We start from the raw sequence: 17,053 nt of genomic DNA on the forward strand, positions 1-17,053 counted from the left end.
ACAGAACCTCAACTGGTAACTTCTGCACCGATCACAATTTTTGCTTGTACTAGTCTTTAGAAAGGTCTGAGAATTTCAAGCCTCCAGCTTGTTTATGAAATTGGGCAAATGGTTAACAGCATTTCCATTAAAAATGGATTGTTTCTAAGCTAAATTTGTCCAATTTCAAGCTATAACTTTTGGATGTAATTGGGTCTTTTTCATCTCTTTTGGTAAACTTTCCTTCTTCTCCACTGGAAGTATTTGTAGGTCTCATTTTGGATATCTATGCCCTTTTATGACAGGTTTGTCAAGATTTCAATGAGCATTTGCTTTTCTACAAAAAAAAACCCACCTGCAAATCCATTTAATTGTCCATTTAAGATGACGCTTGAATAGATGAGCACACAAAAGAAGGAAAACAAGTCAAATACAACCAAAAGCGTATGTAAGCAGTGTGGAGGTATGCAGCTTATCAGACCACCCTTTATTTTCACAATGAATTTTTACTTCTGTAACCTTACTCAACCTCAAAAACAATGTAGTGGAGCACTTCCAAACCTGTGACAGCTCAATGAAAATGGAAAATCTAGAATGCTGGTGTATTTAGTTTTGTATCTCTTGAATATCAAGTAGAATTTCTGGTTTTGTGCCTGTGTTCTGCTTTTTAAAATTATCTAATGTGATAAGCATGCTCAGGAAAGCACGGACACATAATAAAAGTGTATTTTCTCCACCACAGCTACAGCCACTAGCTGCGATACTATACTAAACACGGTCACAAACCATAGCCCAGAAGACAGTAGTTCCGCGGGGAAGCTGAAAGCAGGTTGATTTTCTCTTCTATCTATAAAGTTGACTCAGAAAATAAATTGTTAATATTGTTTTTTCATTGTGTTAATAGCTACTTTTATCTTTAGTAATTAATTTAAAAAATGGGGAAGGGACTATTCTAGACTTCAGTCTAGATGATTGAAGAGAACTTGACAAGACTGTCTTTCTAAATCGCAGTCTTTGTGGAGGACGTTGACAACCTCAGAAAACCACTGGCTATGGAAGAACACCATGGATACCACCCACACACAAAGTAACTTCAAAGTTGCAATAAACTTAGATTCTTCTTAAATAAGATTGTTTGAGCAAATGAATCAGAAAGGCTCATTTTGTTATGGGTTTGATTAATCTCGACAGAAACAGAATTAGGCGATCTCACACCTGTGTTCCCAATGTACACTGTACATCGTCTTCACCCTGTCTCTGAGAGCAAGCTGACAAAAGGCCTTCTTTTGTCAACGTCAAAAGGACAAATTGATGGATGCCTGCAAATATGGTGAGGTTGAAATAGTTGAAAAGTACCTTTTAGGGGAAGGCATGTGATACACTACAGGGCTTACTGGAAGTACCAAAAAGTCTTTATTACATAAGTTATTTCCTGCAGCTACTGAATTTGGACAACTCGTAGAAAAAGCTGCTTTGTGACAAGTAGTCTGTATTAATGAGCTATTTATATCTGACAGAATGTGGTCATTCAAGGTTGCTGGCATTCTGAGTATTTTAACATGATAAGCTTTCATTAGCCAGTGAGCAGTTACATGTTTGCACCAGGAAAACTGCTGGAGCCTATTTTCAAAAGCAAACATCTGTATCATTTTCACAATTGTCATAACAATCCGTTTCCCTGCATCCTTTGCCACATTCAGTAGGGATGCTAACCCATTAAAAAGCTCAAACCTGTAAATGAAATCCAGTTTTGTTTAACCAACTGATCAGATGAGATAGCTTTAATTTCAGAACAGGTGGAAGAAAATATGAATGTGGGCTTTTACATTTTCATAGAGGATATTTTATTTAAAAGTTTCCTTCTTTGGGGGGTGGTAGGGGTTATGGAGGAAACTAGGTCAGTTTTACCAAAGTGGAAAAAAAGATCCAACTCTTGATGCATTATTAAGCTGTCCTTAGGCAGCAGGAAAAAAAACAGCACAGGCCTGAAACATTGTTAAAAATAAAGTATAATCACCGTAAGGGCACAATATTTTAATTTAAGGTGGAACACTTTACGGAGGTTCCAGTTAAAATACCAAAATATTACTTGCTCTGGCATTTTTTCTTTTTTTTTTTTTTGTGTAGAAAAGGGTGGTGCTCGCTCTGCTTTGACAGTATCTGTGTTGCTGTTTGAAAGCTGAACCAAGTTTTGGTCCCTGAGCTTTTGCCATATGAGGCTGTGCCTGTCCAAGAAACAACCCGACAGGGGTTACAGGCTGGGGCCAGAATCTCTTTCCTCCCTTCTGTGCAAGCAGAAGAAGGTAGCAGATGTCCCAGGAAATGCATGCTGTCACATCCTCTGCACATATTGGATGAGTCAGTTGAAACACTCCTGGTGTTGCTGTTAGGACACACAAGATCTCCGAGTCCCCCCTTTTCCTTTGTCCAATGTTGATTCTGTGTGGAAACATCACTCTGACACTGTAAAGTCAATAGGAAGTTGCTTGGCATCCTCTTATGAATAATGAAAAATAGACTTTTGTTTGCAAATAGAAATTATTTCTATGAGGAACGATGAAAATATGATGGGGTCATTTAGTTCATTTCATGTCCCTTACACACTGTTCTACACTCTGCTCTAAGTCAATGGCAAATACGATCTGGCGTCTTTGATGATGGTATTACAGGTGTCTCAGAAGCTGTATGCTTTGGAATCACTAAACCTTACCAAAATACTGCCCTAGAAGTCTCTTTTGCCGCTTCTACTGCTATATACTGGGATCAAAAGAAATAGCAACACTCATGATTAGTTAATTCCCATAAGACCACTTGGATTCATACCTTATGATTTAAAACTGTCTCTCTTAGACCTCACTGCCAGGTACTTTTGAGTTTAAAAATATGCCAAGCATTAACAAGCACTAATTTCCTCCACTTTATCAGTAAGTCTGTATATGTTGTTGGCGCTGCCATATTCCAAACTTTAACAGATTTAGCAAAACCTTGCCAAAATCAGAACCTGGCTGAGACATGACATAACCTGAGTCCGTCATGCAAGTTCATCTCAAGTGTTCCTATTGAGCTGAGAAGGCAGGGAAAAGGAAGAAAACTACTGATGTTTCTTGTTTTAAATACCTACAAAAAAAGTAGCTAAAATGGAGTTTTAAAAAACAATTTTACAATTTCTTTTCTTTTCTTTTCTGGAGGCACAATTAAAAAATGGAGATTGAGCAGCATTTCTCAGGAGTCTCATCAGTGACATCAGTTAAGCAGGCTCCATCAAGACAGAAACAATGGTGCAGTGGTTTCCAACAACCTGTCACCATAAATATTCCTCAGTAGTTCACCTTGCTGCCAATTTCTCTCAAGAGGAAGAAGCAAGCTTGAGATGAACCACAGCAGAGGCTTTTCTGTTTATTCTTAAGAGTTTTATGTAATCAAATATGATACTGCAACAATAAACTAGAATGATAATGTGAGGAAAACAAAAAAGATGCTGAGATGGACCACTCATGTTCCACCGGAGTCACCTTCTGCAGCACACACAAGTGCAGCCATGTGCAGAACTAAGAACATCACCTGAGCACCACTCATCAGAGAGTTTTGGTAAATAGGGTAGAGCTATCCAGGTAAACTGTGACATGAATAAGATACATCATTGCTTTGATTCTATGCATTGCAGGACTCTTGCAGGACTAAAATACTTCTCTTTTGTGAAAGGCACAACTACGCAAGCAGAGCACAAATGTGAATAGATACATAGCCATCAGCCAACTCTGAAAATTGATCTTTAATCAAAGCCAACGGGAGAAAGCACTGATTAAAGACCAGGGACATGATCTGGCCCCAGATTGTGGGGTACTACATCTGTGAAATCAATGTGTTTAGCTCTAGGCAGCTAAAAAAAAGTGACAACAGCAGCTATTTTAAATCTCCTGCAGTGAAGTCATGGAAGTCGTAGGGACTTGGTAATTGTACAGAGGCTTAATAATGCTTTCTCTCAGATAAGGCTTGGGCAGCTTGGTAAATTCATATAATTGCCATTAATGAAGGCCATCTGCTGAGTGACAAGGTAATAATTTCAGAAGTTCTCATTCATGCCATCCAGGGCTTGCAAGCAACAGAGTAACACTTCCATCATTTACAGTAAAGTGGTAAATGAAACTTCATTGTTTTTCAAAATTTGCATAATTTCTGGTTACATTCACTCTAAAAAATAGCACATATTTGAACACAGTAGGGTAACAAAAAAAATATTTTCTATGTTTACTGCTAGCTTAAGCTTTTTGCCGAATTTTCTAAATGCCTAATAGAGCATGGTGGAAAAACAAAAAGCAAGCAGCCCATCTTTTGAAATTTGAATTTTTTTCTGCCCTAATTACAAATATTACAAACCCTTCTCTCAACTCATCATTATAGATATAGTGCCTGTAACCAGGAGAGGGAAAGCAAAACTCTAAAACATGAAAACATTACTACTTTGCCATACCATCATCTCTGAATGAAGCTAAGTAATGCCCTTTCCAAATAGTGATTGAGGTACAGATTTAGTGGAAATTTTTATCATTATTTTGTGTGGAATTTCATTGCTGGGACACTGGTAACAGAAAAGGGATGGAAAGGTACAGCAGAAAATTCTTGAAAATGCTACACAGCCCCAGAATTCAAGTAAGCCGTACTGGTTGAAGTGACATTATCTAAATATCTAAAAAAAGATAAAGCGCTGAAACTTTACAATTAGAATCCAGGAATGCAAATTTTAATGAAAAAGTACAAATCAATCCATGCATAAGCATGTGAAAATCTGAATGAATTTGGTCAGTTTGCACAATTCTGTATTTGCTGCTGCATGAGTGCTACTGCTGAATTAATGGTGCAGTAATTCTGAATAAGCTATCTGGAATACCAGAACAAGATTAGCCTAAGGAGAACTTTGCTTCCCAGTCAGTCTAATGGGGCATCATGCTAATATCACCATACTGCTTTCCCTACCCGAGTTACAAATCTGAGCTGTTAATTCTCACTGGCTTTACTCATATGAGTTGTCCTATTGCCCTTTTGTTTACTAATTGCCTTATTAGCAAGTCGAACATACCACTTTTGCTTAATCCTAACCAACACCTCTATTTGCATGGGTAAATGTGACAATAAGGGACTTCAGATGTCAGGCTTCCTACTGAGCCTTATCACAGTTCTGTGCTGTGAATTATAGCAGTAAGTCTCCTTGATACATATATATATATATTTTTCCCTGAAGTTGTATCTTCTGATTTAAAAACTTCAAAAGCTGGGCTCGCCTGTGGAGATGAGAGACTGATTGGAATTGTATTCCTCCTTCTGTAACAAATATTCATCTCCCAGTGAAAAGAAAGAGTGACACAGAACAGGACTTGAACTTTGGGGCTGCCCTCAGTGCCAACCAAGAGAGTTTGTCCTAACAAATCTCTGTTTTTACCGCGAATGGGATTCATCTGGCAGAAAACAGTGAAACTGCTTTCAGAGGCCAGGTCTGGGAACTGGAGGAAGAGCATTGTATTGCAAACTGATCAAACAAATCTTGGGATTCTTGAAACACAACAAACCCAGGACTTTAAATGACTCCTACATTAAAATCCCAAATGAATTATTTTAACAGAAGAATTTATGAGAAGTTTCACCTGAGTCCAGGTAATACTCAGACTGTTATATTTAGTACAGCACCATACTGGGATATCTGAAGTGAACAGTTAAGAGTTCCAGCCAGCCTCCCAGCTGCATCACAGTAACTGCATCACCATAACATAATGAGCACAGTATCACCAGACTCAGCTTTCACCACCCAGCAGCCTTCTTCTGGTTCCCTAATATTTGCAAAGACATATATCAGAGTTAATACTGAAAAGCGCAGGTAGGCAGCTTGAAGAAATGACCAGATAATAACACGCTGCATATCAGCAGCACTGGGATTCCAGGCACTCAGACTGCTAAGGCATGAAAATGAAAATTATTATTTAAAGGAAATAATTCCAATATACCAACTAGGCTTGTTAAACTAGCCTACCTAGCATATAGTGAAATGATATTTTTAGTATTATAGAACATAATTAAATATATCTCTAAAGTAATTAGGGCCATCCAGACCTCATCAGAATTGAGTCAGTGTTCTGCCACTGCCATTTTTTTTTGCCTGTAAGTCACTAGTGGTCTTTAAATGTCCACAATGCTCTGTCCACAAGATAATTTTATGGTAAGTTTAAAAGTTTTAAACTTCTGAAGTAGAAACTGAATTATCTTCAAAAAACCATGCTGTTCCACAGACTAATTTCATACAAAACACACAACAGCAGAGTATTGTGTGTTGACTGCTCCTCCTTTTAAGAAACAGTTGTTGGTGACCCAGTTCTGCAAAAGTGCTCTTCTGCAATGACCTGATATTTTGGTGGGAGTCATAATATAACAGAATGTAATAATGGTTATTTTTGTGTGTCTGGTTGCCACACCACATTTTTATAGAGACTTGCTGATCTGATTACTTTTAGTATTGATAAATGTTTCACCATATGTGTTTACCAGTCAGATTTTCTTTTAAATAATACCCACACAGAAAAACATTAGATTTAATCCTGAAATTGAAAATGGAGTAGCGAAGGAAGGCTAGGGGGAAAGTGAGATACACTTGAATTTTACACTGCTATTTAACATACAGAAATAGTAACTTGAGAATCAACCTGAAAGAAAACTTCTGCTCATAAGGAGATGCATGGGTTTATCAAGCTGTATCATCACTCTCCTGGTGTTTCAGTACTGATTGCTAGATATTAACAGTAAATGAAAATCCCATATCTGCTAAGGCATGCCACATTTTCTTATTGGTGATTTAATGTGTTTTGCTCAGCTGTTTATTCTATCTTCTGTGCCTACAGATCTGTGCCTAAGGTTTCTTCCCAGACCAGAAGTTCACCTTATATTACAGTTCTCATAACTTCCTTTTTACTGACTTAAAATAATTAAAGTCACTTTAACAACCTTTAACAGGTTGCCTAGTTTTATGTTCCACATGAATATACCTTCTCAGTAGTCAAATTATGCATTCACTTTCGCAGCCTTGCCCTTCATCTGTTCCAGTAACCCTTTGGGAATCAGAAGACCGTAACATAGGAACAGCTTTGAATACACAGCAAAAACATATGGAAGGGTAAAGGACTTACTTGATAGTATAATGGACAAGATCTATGCATCTTTTGCTAGGTGACAAGGCTATAGAAGGCTAATTAATCTTCATGTAGAGCTTTTGAAAGAAGTAATTTTAAAATGCAATTACATTTTTTTTCAAAACTCAATTTTAATGTGACCAGACTTTGGATAACTTGTTTTCTGGTTTGACCATCTTTGGGTGAAAAGGCCATTACATACTTAAATTATATCAATTTTTTCCAGAGCTAATACATATTCTTGCCTAATGCCAGACAGACTATTTCAGTTCATGGTACTTATATTTAGCTAAGTGAGAACCATTAATCACCATTTCCTGACATAGCATCCTAAAAAAATGTCAAGGTACTTCTATTTAAATTTCATTCACTCAGTCTGTTTAAAAACATTTTATTTCTATGGCATATTAGTGCAGGCATTTGAACTGGCAGGTTGATTTGCTAAATAAGTTCCCATAAATACAATTCATTACAGCCCTTTAATAGATTCCTACACATTAGATTGGAATGTATGTAATCTAATAAAATACCTAATACTTTTAAAGGCTAATTGATCATAAAACTGATCTCCTGCTTCTTGGAACATTTGGAAAATGTTTCTTTTCCAAAGCTCCTACATTATGGAGTTCATAGGACTACAGGAGTCAGCCTTAACCTCTTTTACTAGATTTTCTAAGGGAAGAAAGTTAGGCTTAGATCTTGCATTATACAAAGAACACACCTCACTGCAGATCTGAATCTCTGCATACATATAATAAGCAGCCTTTTCCAGAATTTGCATACTAATACAAAGCCTGCCACTGCTCCTCATCCTATTTCAATTACTCCTACCTACTGCTCACACCCAGCCTGCTTCACTGCTTTCTCCAGGAAAGCCCCTGTGTTCCAAACACCTCCCACTTTTCTCATTTCTTCCAACTGACTGTTGTGCCTTCTCTTGTAAGGTCCACAACTTTTCTCCTCTAGTCTATGTAGGTGCCAATAGAGGGAATTAAAAGCTAGTTACCACACTCTCATGTCTTGCACTCGGGATAAGAGAAGACAAACAATGGAAGGGAGCATCTGCAGCGAGATATCTGTCTAGCCTCAGCTATTTCAAGCTCAGATACACTCAGAAAAAAAAACTGTGCTGTTCCATAAAGAAGCTATCAGTCTTTCATAAACTCTAGTGTACATGAAGGACATGCAAGAAGGGCTTCTCTGATTAGCAGCAAGACCCAGCTCAGATATCCTCCAAGCCCTTGCGGCACTGCTTGGAGATGCCTAACAATGTAATACAACCGAAACATTCTATGCTTGTCTTTTTTTTTTTTTTTTTAAAATGGCAGAAAATATTTTCTGTAATTTTCCAGCAACTGTTCAACTGGTGGAAAAAGGAGAGCGAGTCTAAATACTTGGCGAGGGCTTAATGTAAGTAACCGAAAAGAGGAGCCAAATGTTGAACAGCCTTAGGTACTAGCAATGTATATACATCAATTCTCCCACTCTCCCTAAATGCAGAGATTTGTTACTGGGCCTTTTATATTTGAAGATTTCTTCTAAGAAAAGATTTACACACATAGTGGCGAATGCCATTAATAATTTTTTGAGGGTAGAAATTTTGTTCTTTGATAGTGACATATTAGACAGGTTATATTATATATACTAAATATTTAAAAAGAAATAAATGGTTTTGTTTATGAAGTTGGTAGAACTGATCTAACTGCTTATTCATCGTCACTCAATTCTTGTGCAACAATCAGCTCCATGCTGGTCACTTTAGTGACTATTATTTGGTTGTAAGAATCTAACAGTAATTAAATAGACTGTCATGTACAGGTTGTCTCTACAGAACACTCTGTAAAGACCTTTTATGCCACTGAGATGATATTGTCGAAATCTACTTTCAGTTCACTGAACTGATAGTGCGTTTGTCTAAGCCATCTTCCGACTTCCTAGGCTCTGTACCTGTTTCAACAATGTTTGTGTTTCCTTCTGCTAAGACTATTTTCCAGAGACGAATATAAATTTCCTAAGATTTCACTGATGATGCTGCAAAGACTGAAAATGGCCTTTAACAACTGCAGTACCAGGCTCTGCTATCTGGAAAAAAAACCAAAACTCCGACAACTTTTCAACGCTCTGTGGTCAATTAAAGAAGCATTTAGTTAATTAAATGAAAGGACTAGTCAGAATATCAGCTTTTCAGGATACATAGCACCATTATTTATTGTCATGGAACACTATTCCCTTTAAAAAGCCTTAAAAACTGCCATTTAATTACGTGGAAGCCTCTCGGTTTCTCATGTTGAAGAATATATTCCATAAAACAAAGAGTGTGCTGCCTTTTGCCTGTTAAACTAATGCCTCTTCCTCTCTTCCTTCCAGCCACCCTGCAGTCCACTCAATCAATGCGCTGCTGTTGCCTAGTTATCAGGAGTTCAATCCTGCTACCATCGCGGGAACATTAGATTCCCCATTGGTTGCAGCGAGGGAGGATTAGTTCCAAGCAGCAGATAGATAAACTGTAACAGAAGTTCTTACAGATTTTCTGCTGAGAAGATGTTGCCTTCATTAGGCCATTTAGAGCTGCTTCTGTCTGGCAGGCTAACAGCACTCAGTTTAGTAGGTAAGTCTGATGCAACGTTGTGTTAATTCACGGTTTCCATCCAAGAAACTTCTAAGAGAAGTGCTGTTAATCGACCTGCTTTAAAGATACTGCTTGTATGCATGTAGGAAGGGGGATGCTTCTTCACTAGCTTGATTAGAAGAAAACAATCATAATTTATCTACTGTTGGGCAGATCTTAGGAAGGCCCCTGACCACAGCTGGCAGGGTAATGATCACAGTTCTTAGCAATCTGACAAGGATTCCTGACACCTGGAGCAAGGCCCACTGGGACCTGACCACTGACTTCAACAGCAAGATTCCTGTCGGCTCCAGTTAACTTCAGCGCTTTGCACCGTTTGGCTCTCGCTGCAATCTGATTTTATCAGCTCATCCCATCACGCACCGGAGCTCAAAGGAGAGGCATTTGAGCTTGCACTGACCCAGCTTGGCATGTGCCCATATCCCAGCACAGTGCTGTACAGGTTAGCACAGACCCTGAAACAGCATGAGCAGAATACTAAAGTACTAATTAATCATCCTTTCTCCTTAGCAAGGCTAATTGCCTCAGGCCTGATGCCTTGCTGACGCAACTGTTCTGTGTCTGCTTTTCAGTAACTTCAGCATTCTGCACGGTAGCAGGCAGCTACAGACACATCTCACATCCATCATCCTTTATACAAGGTACTCCTGCTTCTCCAGCACTGAATGGCAAATATACTTTTCTTTTTAGGAGAGAGATGCTATTCTGAGAAATAACTAAAAATCTCCATTTCATACCTCTCTGATAGCTGTACAAAACTCACTCTGCAGCACCTTCTTTAGGGACTGTAGCTTGTGTACTGGTACTTCTCCAGATTCTTGCAGTTTCTCCAGTAACTCAATTGCTCTTGCAACATCTGAGTGGGGGAAAAAAAGGAATATAGATCAGTATAAACAGCGCCTAGTAAGTGACTGAAGGGGGCACATTGATGGTAACTTTAAACTTAAAACCAACTTTAGCAACGCATGCTGTATTAATTTTGTATTATACCAGCCTCAAATAGGCAACAACACTGCTGTTCAGAGATCCAAATCTCAAAGGATGGACAAACCACCACAGACACATACAATGAGGTACAGTCTGAGTTGCAAACATTCTTTGGAACAAAGCTACCAGTTCAAAGCAGCTAAACCATATTAGCAGACCTAAAATATTTCTTAGTTATATATGAGAAAGTAGCACAGGAACAGTATGGGACCTACTTTCAGAAAGAAAGAATGAAGCTGAGTCCTTATGAAAGCACCCTCAGGATGACAACACCTAAGAAAAATAATTGATCTTTTCTTCTCATAAATCTAAATCTAAATATCAACTACTGATAAAGAAAGTCTTCTAAAGGCAAGTAAAAATCTGCAACAGAAGAACAGGAAGTCTGCTAGAGAAGAGTAAATGTGTAAGGCTCTTGTCTAGGTCTCCAAAGACCTGATCTATCACACAAAACCTCTATGACTGATAGAAACACATGTAATAATATTTTTGGTGGCCTGAATTCTCCTTAAGTAACGGTGTATTGTCAAGGGAAAGACAACTGTATCTCTGAAGAGCACACCAGAAGGTTTAAGTGAGTAGCCACACTGAGTGGTGAGTGGGAATCTGGTCCAGTTGAACAGTGCCCATACCCTCACTCTCATAATATTTTTCCTCTATAACGCTAGTTCCTAATTTACACAGTTATTACTAAGATACATACATAGAAAAAAAAAAAAACCCTCAAACAATCAATGAGATGCCCAACAATCCTTTATGGCTGGGGACACAGGGGCACAAGAAATAATGGTCGGTCTCATGGAGGCTACCCTAGTCAAGCAAGGGACATCCTGACTTAGACGCAGGAGTGAACTGAGCGACTGATATCCTCGTCAGCCTTCAGGCTGACAGAGATTAAATAGAGGGTTTTCTCCTTTCGTCATTTAACGCTACCTTGCTGCTTTTTCTGTAAATTTGCTGGTATAGTTGAACCTGGCAATGCTGTTGTCATGACTGTGCGGTCATTGTCACATCTTCTAGCATCTTTTGCGTAGCTACCAGAGCTACTACTGGCCAGTTACATTACTCAACTAAAAATAGGTCTGTATCCTAGTGATGAAATGGATGCATAGTACTAAAAGATAAAACAATATTTGAGGCATTTTAATTCTGCAGTTTCACTGCACTAAAAAGAAACAACCACCCTCCCCCCAGCCACACAACTCCAAAATGACTACAATGGCTAGAAGCAACCTTATATAATTCTCCTTCCTGATGACAAAGATTGTACTGTTTGTGACTGGGAGATTATGCTAATTGAAATAGTTCTTACAATCCTTGGCTTGTAGCTGAGCTATACTGACCAGATGTCTTATACAACAAAGACATGATAAGTTTTCTGGAAATAGAAAAGAGATGACACTAGATGAGCTGCAGTGGGAATAAAATTATAATAGTATATTTGCATTTATAAGAAAATACTTATTATCCAGTGGTATCAGTGTTAGGAAAAGAGAAAATGACACTTAACAAATTTTTAATTTAATTAAAACAGGAGAACAACTGGTCAGCATGGTAGGTTGTGCCATAGTAGATTAACACCCAAACAATTCTCATCTCTTATAGGCATCTGCCAAAAGATAACTCTTCAGTACGAGAGGAAGCATGGCAGAAAGCATGCAGTGTTTCTTTCAGAAGGAGCTTTCCACTTACTGGGCTGTAATTAGCATCGCAGAGCAGTCATGGAGTTCATGAACTTTCAGATGAAACTAAGCCTAACCCCGTGTTCAAAGACTGCACCTGTGCTTTTGCTCCAAGTAGTGCTTCAATTACTAGTGGGCATCCAGTCCATCTTTCTAGATCACAGCTAGTCTGAAACAACCTCTCAGCACAACGCACATAACGTGGGAGCGAGGTCCTCAGCACCATCTCTTTTGCATTGCTCATCTATCCCTGTCTCTCCACTCCATGCTACCTGCTGGTAGAGACACAGCAAATATCATGCAAAAGGGATCATCTGAGAGATAGAGAGCTTGGTGTGATGGGAAAGAGAAGATCTGGATTAATGAGGCAGGTTTGTGAGCTGCATGTACAGACAGCAGTTGAAGCTGTATTTGCAAATAAAAAGGGTGAGAGAGTATGTGGAGGTGTAACAATAAAGGTCCCTCTAAAGCACTAGCTGAAGTGATGACTAGAAAGCTAAGAGGAGATTTGGGAAATAATAAGGCCACGGAAACCAACAAAAAAGAGATTCTAGAAAGAAGAATATGACTGATGACAGCTAATACATCAAAGAGGATGGTTTTGAGATTTAAGAAGAGGTAAGCACACTCTTCAGTAAGAACCATTTCAATGGACTGCAAAAGAATCGCAACACATTAAATAAAACATGATGCAACAGATAAAGATGGTTTTTAATGTTCTCAGTAATAATAATGTCACAATGATTTTCTAACAAAACTATCAAATCATTTACCTTGGATTTTTTCTTTTAAAGTCTGTATCTGCCACCCAACACACCTGCAGTTAGCTCAACACTATCCTCAGTTATTAGTACCAGTTGGTGCAAATCGGCATGTCAGGCAGCACAAAGCAATTAGATTACTTATTCTGAAGAAGCTGTAACAGCCTACAGTAATGGATGAGATAAGGCCTCTGAAATTCATGTTGATGATACATGATAGCTATTCAGATATTCTGAATCAGACTGGGATCTTTCCCAGTGCCAGTTCAGGTAAGTCTTGAACTGTCTTTCCCTCTCACCAACTATAATTGTAGAAGGTCCGTGCCACAGATGTCAGATTGGTTGCTATTTTGCAGTTGCTTAGAAGTTTCATCACCACACCTGAAAATTCTGAGAATCATCCCACATTTCCTACAGTTCTGAACTAAATTATATTCAATGAAACATTTGTACTGATTGAGAAATCTGTTCTGATCCAGAAGGAAACAGAAATAGCTTTAGGCACATTAATCAGTCTAAAAGAGTTAAGTACAGGTTTAAACATTTCCCTAGGGCATGGATCAGACTCTAGATGATAATTAAACACTTCTACAGTGACAAATGTTACAATACAAATGATAAATTCATATTCTGGTTGAAGTGTGGCAGGGGGGTTTAGTATGTAGTCTCATAGCCAAAACTGGGCACTAAGTTGTCGTTTGCCAATACTAGATTACTTAACTTTATGGTTAAGAAGTGTTTGGGAGTAAACAAAAAGCAGGATATCCCAACAGTGTTGTGATTTTCCACACTTCCAAATTAATCCAACATGCTAAAATACATGAATGCTGTTGCCCAAATTCTTGCTTTGATTTATTATCCACCTACCATTTCTGTTAATAATAAGCAGTCTTCTTTCTCTTGTCACAATTAGGCCCATAGCTTGCTCAATTTGGCAATGACTTGTGGGGTATCGCTCACAGTAGAGAGTATATAGAATAATAAAGAGCTTAATGGGAAAAAATTACAGAATGAAAATGAGGCATGTGTTCAGGGCCAAAGCTGTTTGCTACCAGCTGACGCTTTGTTAGGAGCAAAATATAACAGTTGTTACAAACCAGAAGATTTTGAGCAGACTAAAAATGTATAAATATTAGCATATAAATTATGACCTCATGAAATATACTGTATTTCCTGCCATTAATAACTCTCAGGGGGAGACTTGAACAAAAAATTGCTTTAGGACAGATTAAAAAGTCAAAATTATCAGTGCATGAGAACTTAAGTGATGCATACGCTTTGTGCTGATGGTTCACTCAAGGTGAGTTCTAGCTAAAACTAAAGAAAGTGCTTGTTCAAAGAAGTAATATGATTGGCAATGAGGAAGATCAAAGTTATGTTGAAAAAAAAAAGGACGTAGCAGGGAATCCACCTATGTTGAAGTCAATTAGAGTACTGTCTCATGTTTGAGAAGGACTAGTATTCCTCTGCTGGGATACTTTTTCTTGTCCTCAATCCTCCTTTGATTATAAATGTAATTAACTTTGCTTGTAAAAGTTATCACCAAGGAATTGTTCTTAAATACCATTTTCTTACATACTTGTGGAATGGGAAAATTGATTAAAAGAGTGTGTATGTGTATTTACACAGATACATGTAAAAAAAATCCCTGGAATTACGTTCAAAACACTTGAGTTATATGCAAATAAAATGCCCTTGCCTTTTTTTTTTTTTTTTTTAATTTGTCCTTCCTTTAAGCAAAGATTTTTTTTTAAACACAACCTCTGAAAGGATTGTTTTGCCTACTAACAAACATTTTCCAAAATACAAACTCCATTATACTATTAAACTCTGGCTAATGTCATCAAAATCTATCCTCATTTCCTACACTCACATCCCATAAAAATCGGTGGGAATTTTGAGTAACGATGTGGGTAGAATTACTCCTCTGTATTCTATGATGCATACACTTTAGAAGGAATACGTACTTATTTCCCCCCTTATTATATCTAACTCTAACCACACTTTTTTTTAATCATTTTTTTTTCTGATTTCCTCATACATACATACAATTCCTTTTTCTCTCGTTCTGTTTAACATTCACTTTTCTTTTTGTCTTCCCATCATCATGCCTGCCTACAGCCTTTCAGGAAATAATACTGTTTCAGTGTGGTGGGTCACGTTATCAGTGAAACACAGAGAAGGCGGGGAGCTGTGGGTGGACGGAATGCGTTTTATCAAGGGCACTCATCAAAAGAAAAGCATGACTCTCAGAAAAAAAATCTCATTTCAAGTGTTCTTTCTGTATTTTCTTTTGAATGAAATTCCATTTGCATTGCTAGTAGGACACAAGCAGGAAGTTACTACACAAACCCTAAGAAAGAGGGGAATCACTAGAACATAGAACTAGCAAGGCACCATACTGTGATACAAATGGAACATTCCCATGCTATATTAAACGAAGATGAATCACGTATACATAGCCATATAGCATAGTGCAGTTGAAAAAAAGGTCATCTGGCTTAGTTATCACTTTGTTCTCTTACGTATTGTTTTCACTTGCTGATTTTTGTCCAAATAGCTAGCAATGCTAGCTAACAATGCACAATGAGCAATTTATGAATCCAGAGAAATAATCCTGGCTGGTCTGAATCAGTGTTAAAATTGGGTAGACCAGGCTCCAGCACTCCAGTCTGGGGTTTTACTCTGATAGGTTTTGTGCAGGGTTTATGTTTGTTTCAGTTTAATAAGACAGGCTGAGAATTGTCACGAAAAATGTAGCATATTATTTTAGCATGCTAAATGTGTCCCATTTAGTATCAGAGTGACTCTTGAAAAAGAATGTACGTGTATACTTTATGCTGCAAAACATGGAAACTGGTATGTATCTACCAGTGCCTAACCTCCCTCTCTTGTGCTGGTCTATGACTGAGCTGGTCTGCAGTCCTTAAAATAAATATATATTATCCTCTGACTTCAGAGACTATTAGGCAGTTAAATAGTAGCTACAATGCTGTGCAACAATAGTTTGGGTTCAGTCTGATAACTACTGTAGAATGATGTTGGGTTGTTCCCAAAGCCAAAATATGGTGATCACTTATTAACAAGTTATTAGAGAGTAGGTTTCTCATCTTCTTCAGGTCTTTTTATGCCTTATTCTTGCTAATTCTGGAGACCTTCACTGCATTAGTATGCTGGTTACTAGGAAAAGTAAATGTGCTGCATAAACACCACCCTTTGGTACCTGAAAGAGGTGGAACATCACTACAAACTGACAGCAAGGACACTCAGTAAGTCTCTAAAATATTACTAGCATTATGGAATAATAATCCTGGCAATTTTCAAGCTCTGTTCCGTTGTACTTGGAGACCTTCAATCAGGCTGAAGGTGAAGAATTTGCATGACATATAAAAGGTCCTTCTAATTGCAGTAGTTTTTCATTCCTTCAGTGCTTTTTGTTCAGGTTTAGTTATTCCTTTAAGCTTAGGAGAATACATTCCAGAATTCTTAATGTTATTCTGTCAACTTGTTATCATAATTCCCAAAGCCTACACAGGATGCTTTATCATATTTAACAATCTTATCCAAACACTATCAAATGACAGCAGGTAATCAATGGCTGGGCAATCAGAATTCCATGCTGATTAGCAAAATTCATTCATAATTCATAGCCAGTAGCCCTAGTAGCAAACTATTTATGCGACTTCATGGTTAAAGCACCAGCTTTGGAAAATTTTCAGCATGGATCTTTTTAAAATTTTCTCTATAACTAGAGCTCTGCTGTCACTCAGTGTGTTGTACAACGTGGCGATTCTTGCTCTGGTCTCACATACCAGCCTGCCAACTCTGCTTCCATTCACCTCT

The 17,053-nt window shown here is 38.0% G+C and overlaps 1 protein-coding gene across 3 annotated transcripts in view; it reads right to left on the bottom strand.

Moving 5' to 3' along the window:
* LIN7A (lin-7 cell polarity scaffold A) overlaps positions 1-17,053 on the bottom strand; it is a 48,664-nt gene that overhangs the window by 18,496 nt on the left and 13,115 nt on the right. For all 3 annotated transcript variants that reach the window (XM_086740053.1, XM_086740051.1, XM_086740052.1), the window contains exon 2: positions 10,518-10,636. In XM_086740053.1, the coding sequence (XP_086596179.1) occupies positions 10,518-10,636 (119 nt within the window). The remainder of the gene's footprint in view (positions 1-10,517; positions 10,637-17,053) is intronic.

This window comes from Chlamydotis macqueenii, chromosome 1 (genome assembly GCF_036417535.1).
Source record: "Chlamydotis macqueenii isolate bChlMac1 chromosome 1, bChlMac1.mat, whole genome shotgun sequence".
NCBI classification, from domain to species: Eukaryota; Metazoa; Chordata; class Aves; order Otidiformes; family Otididae; genus Chlamydotis; species Chlamydotis macqueenii.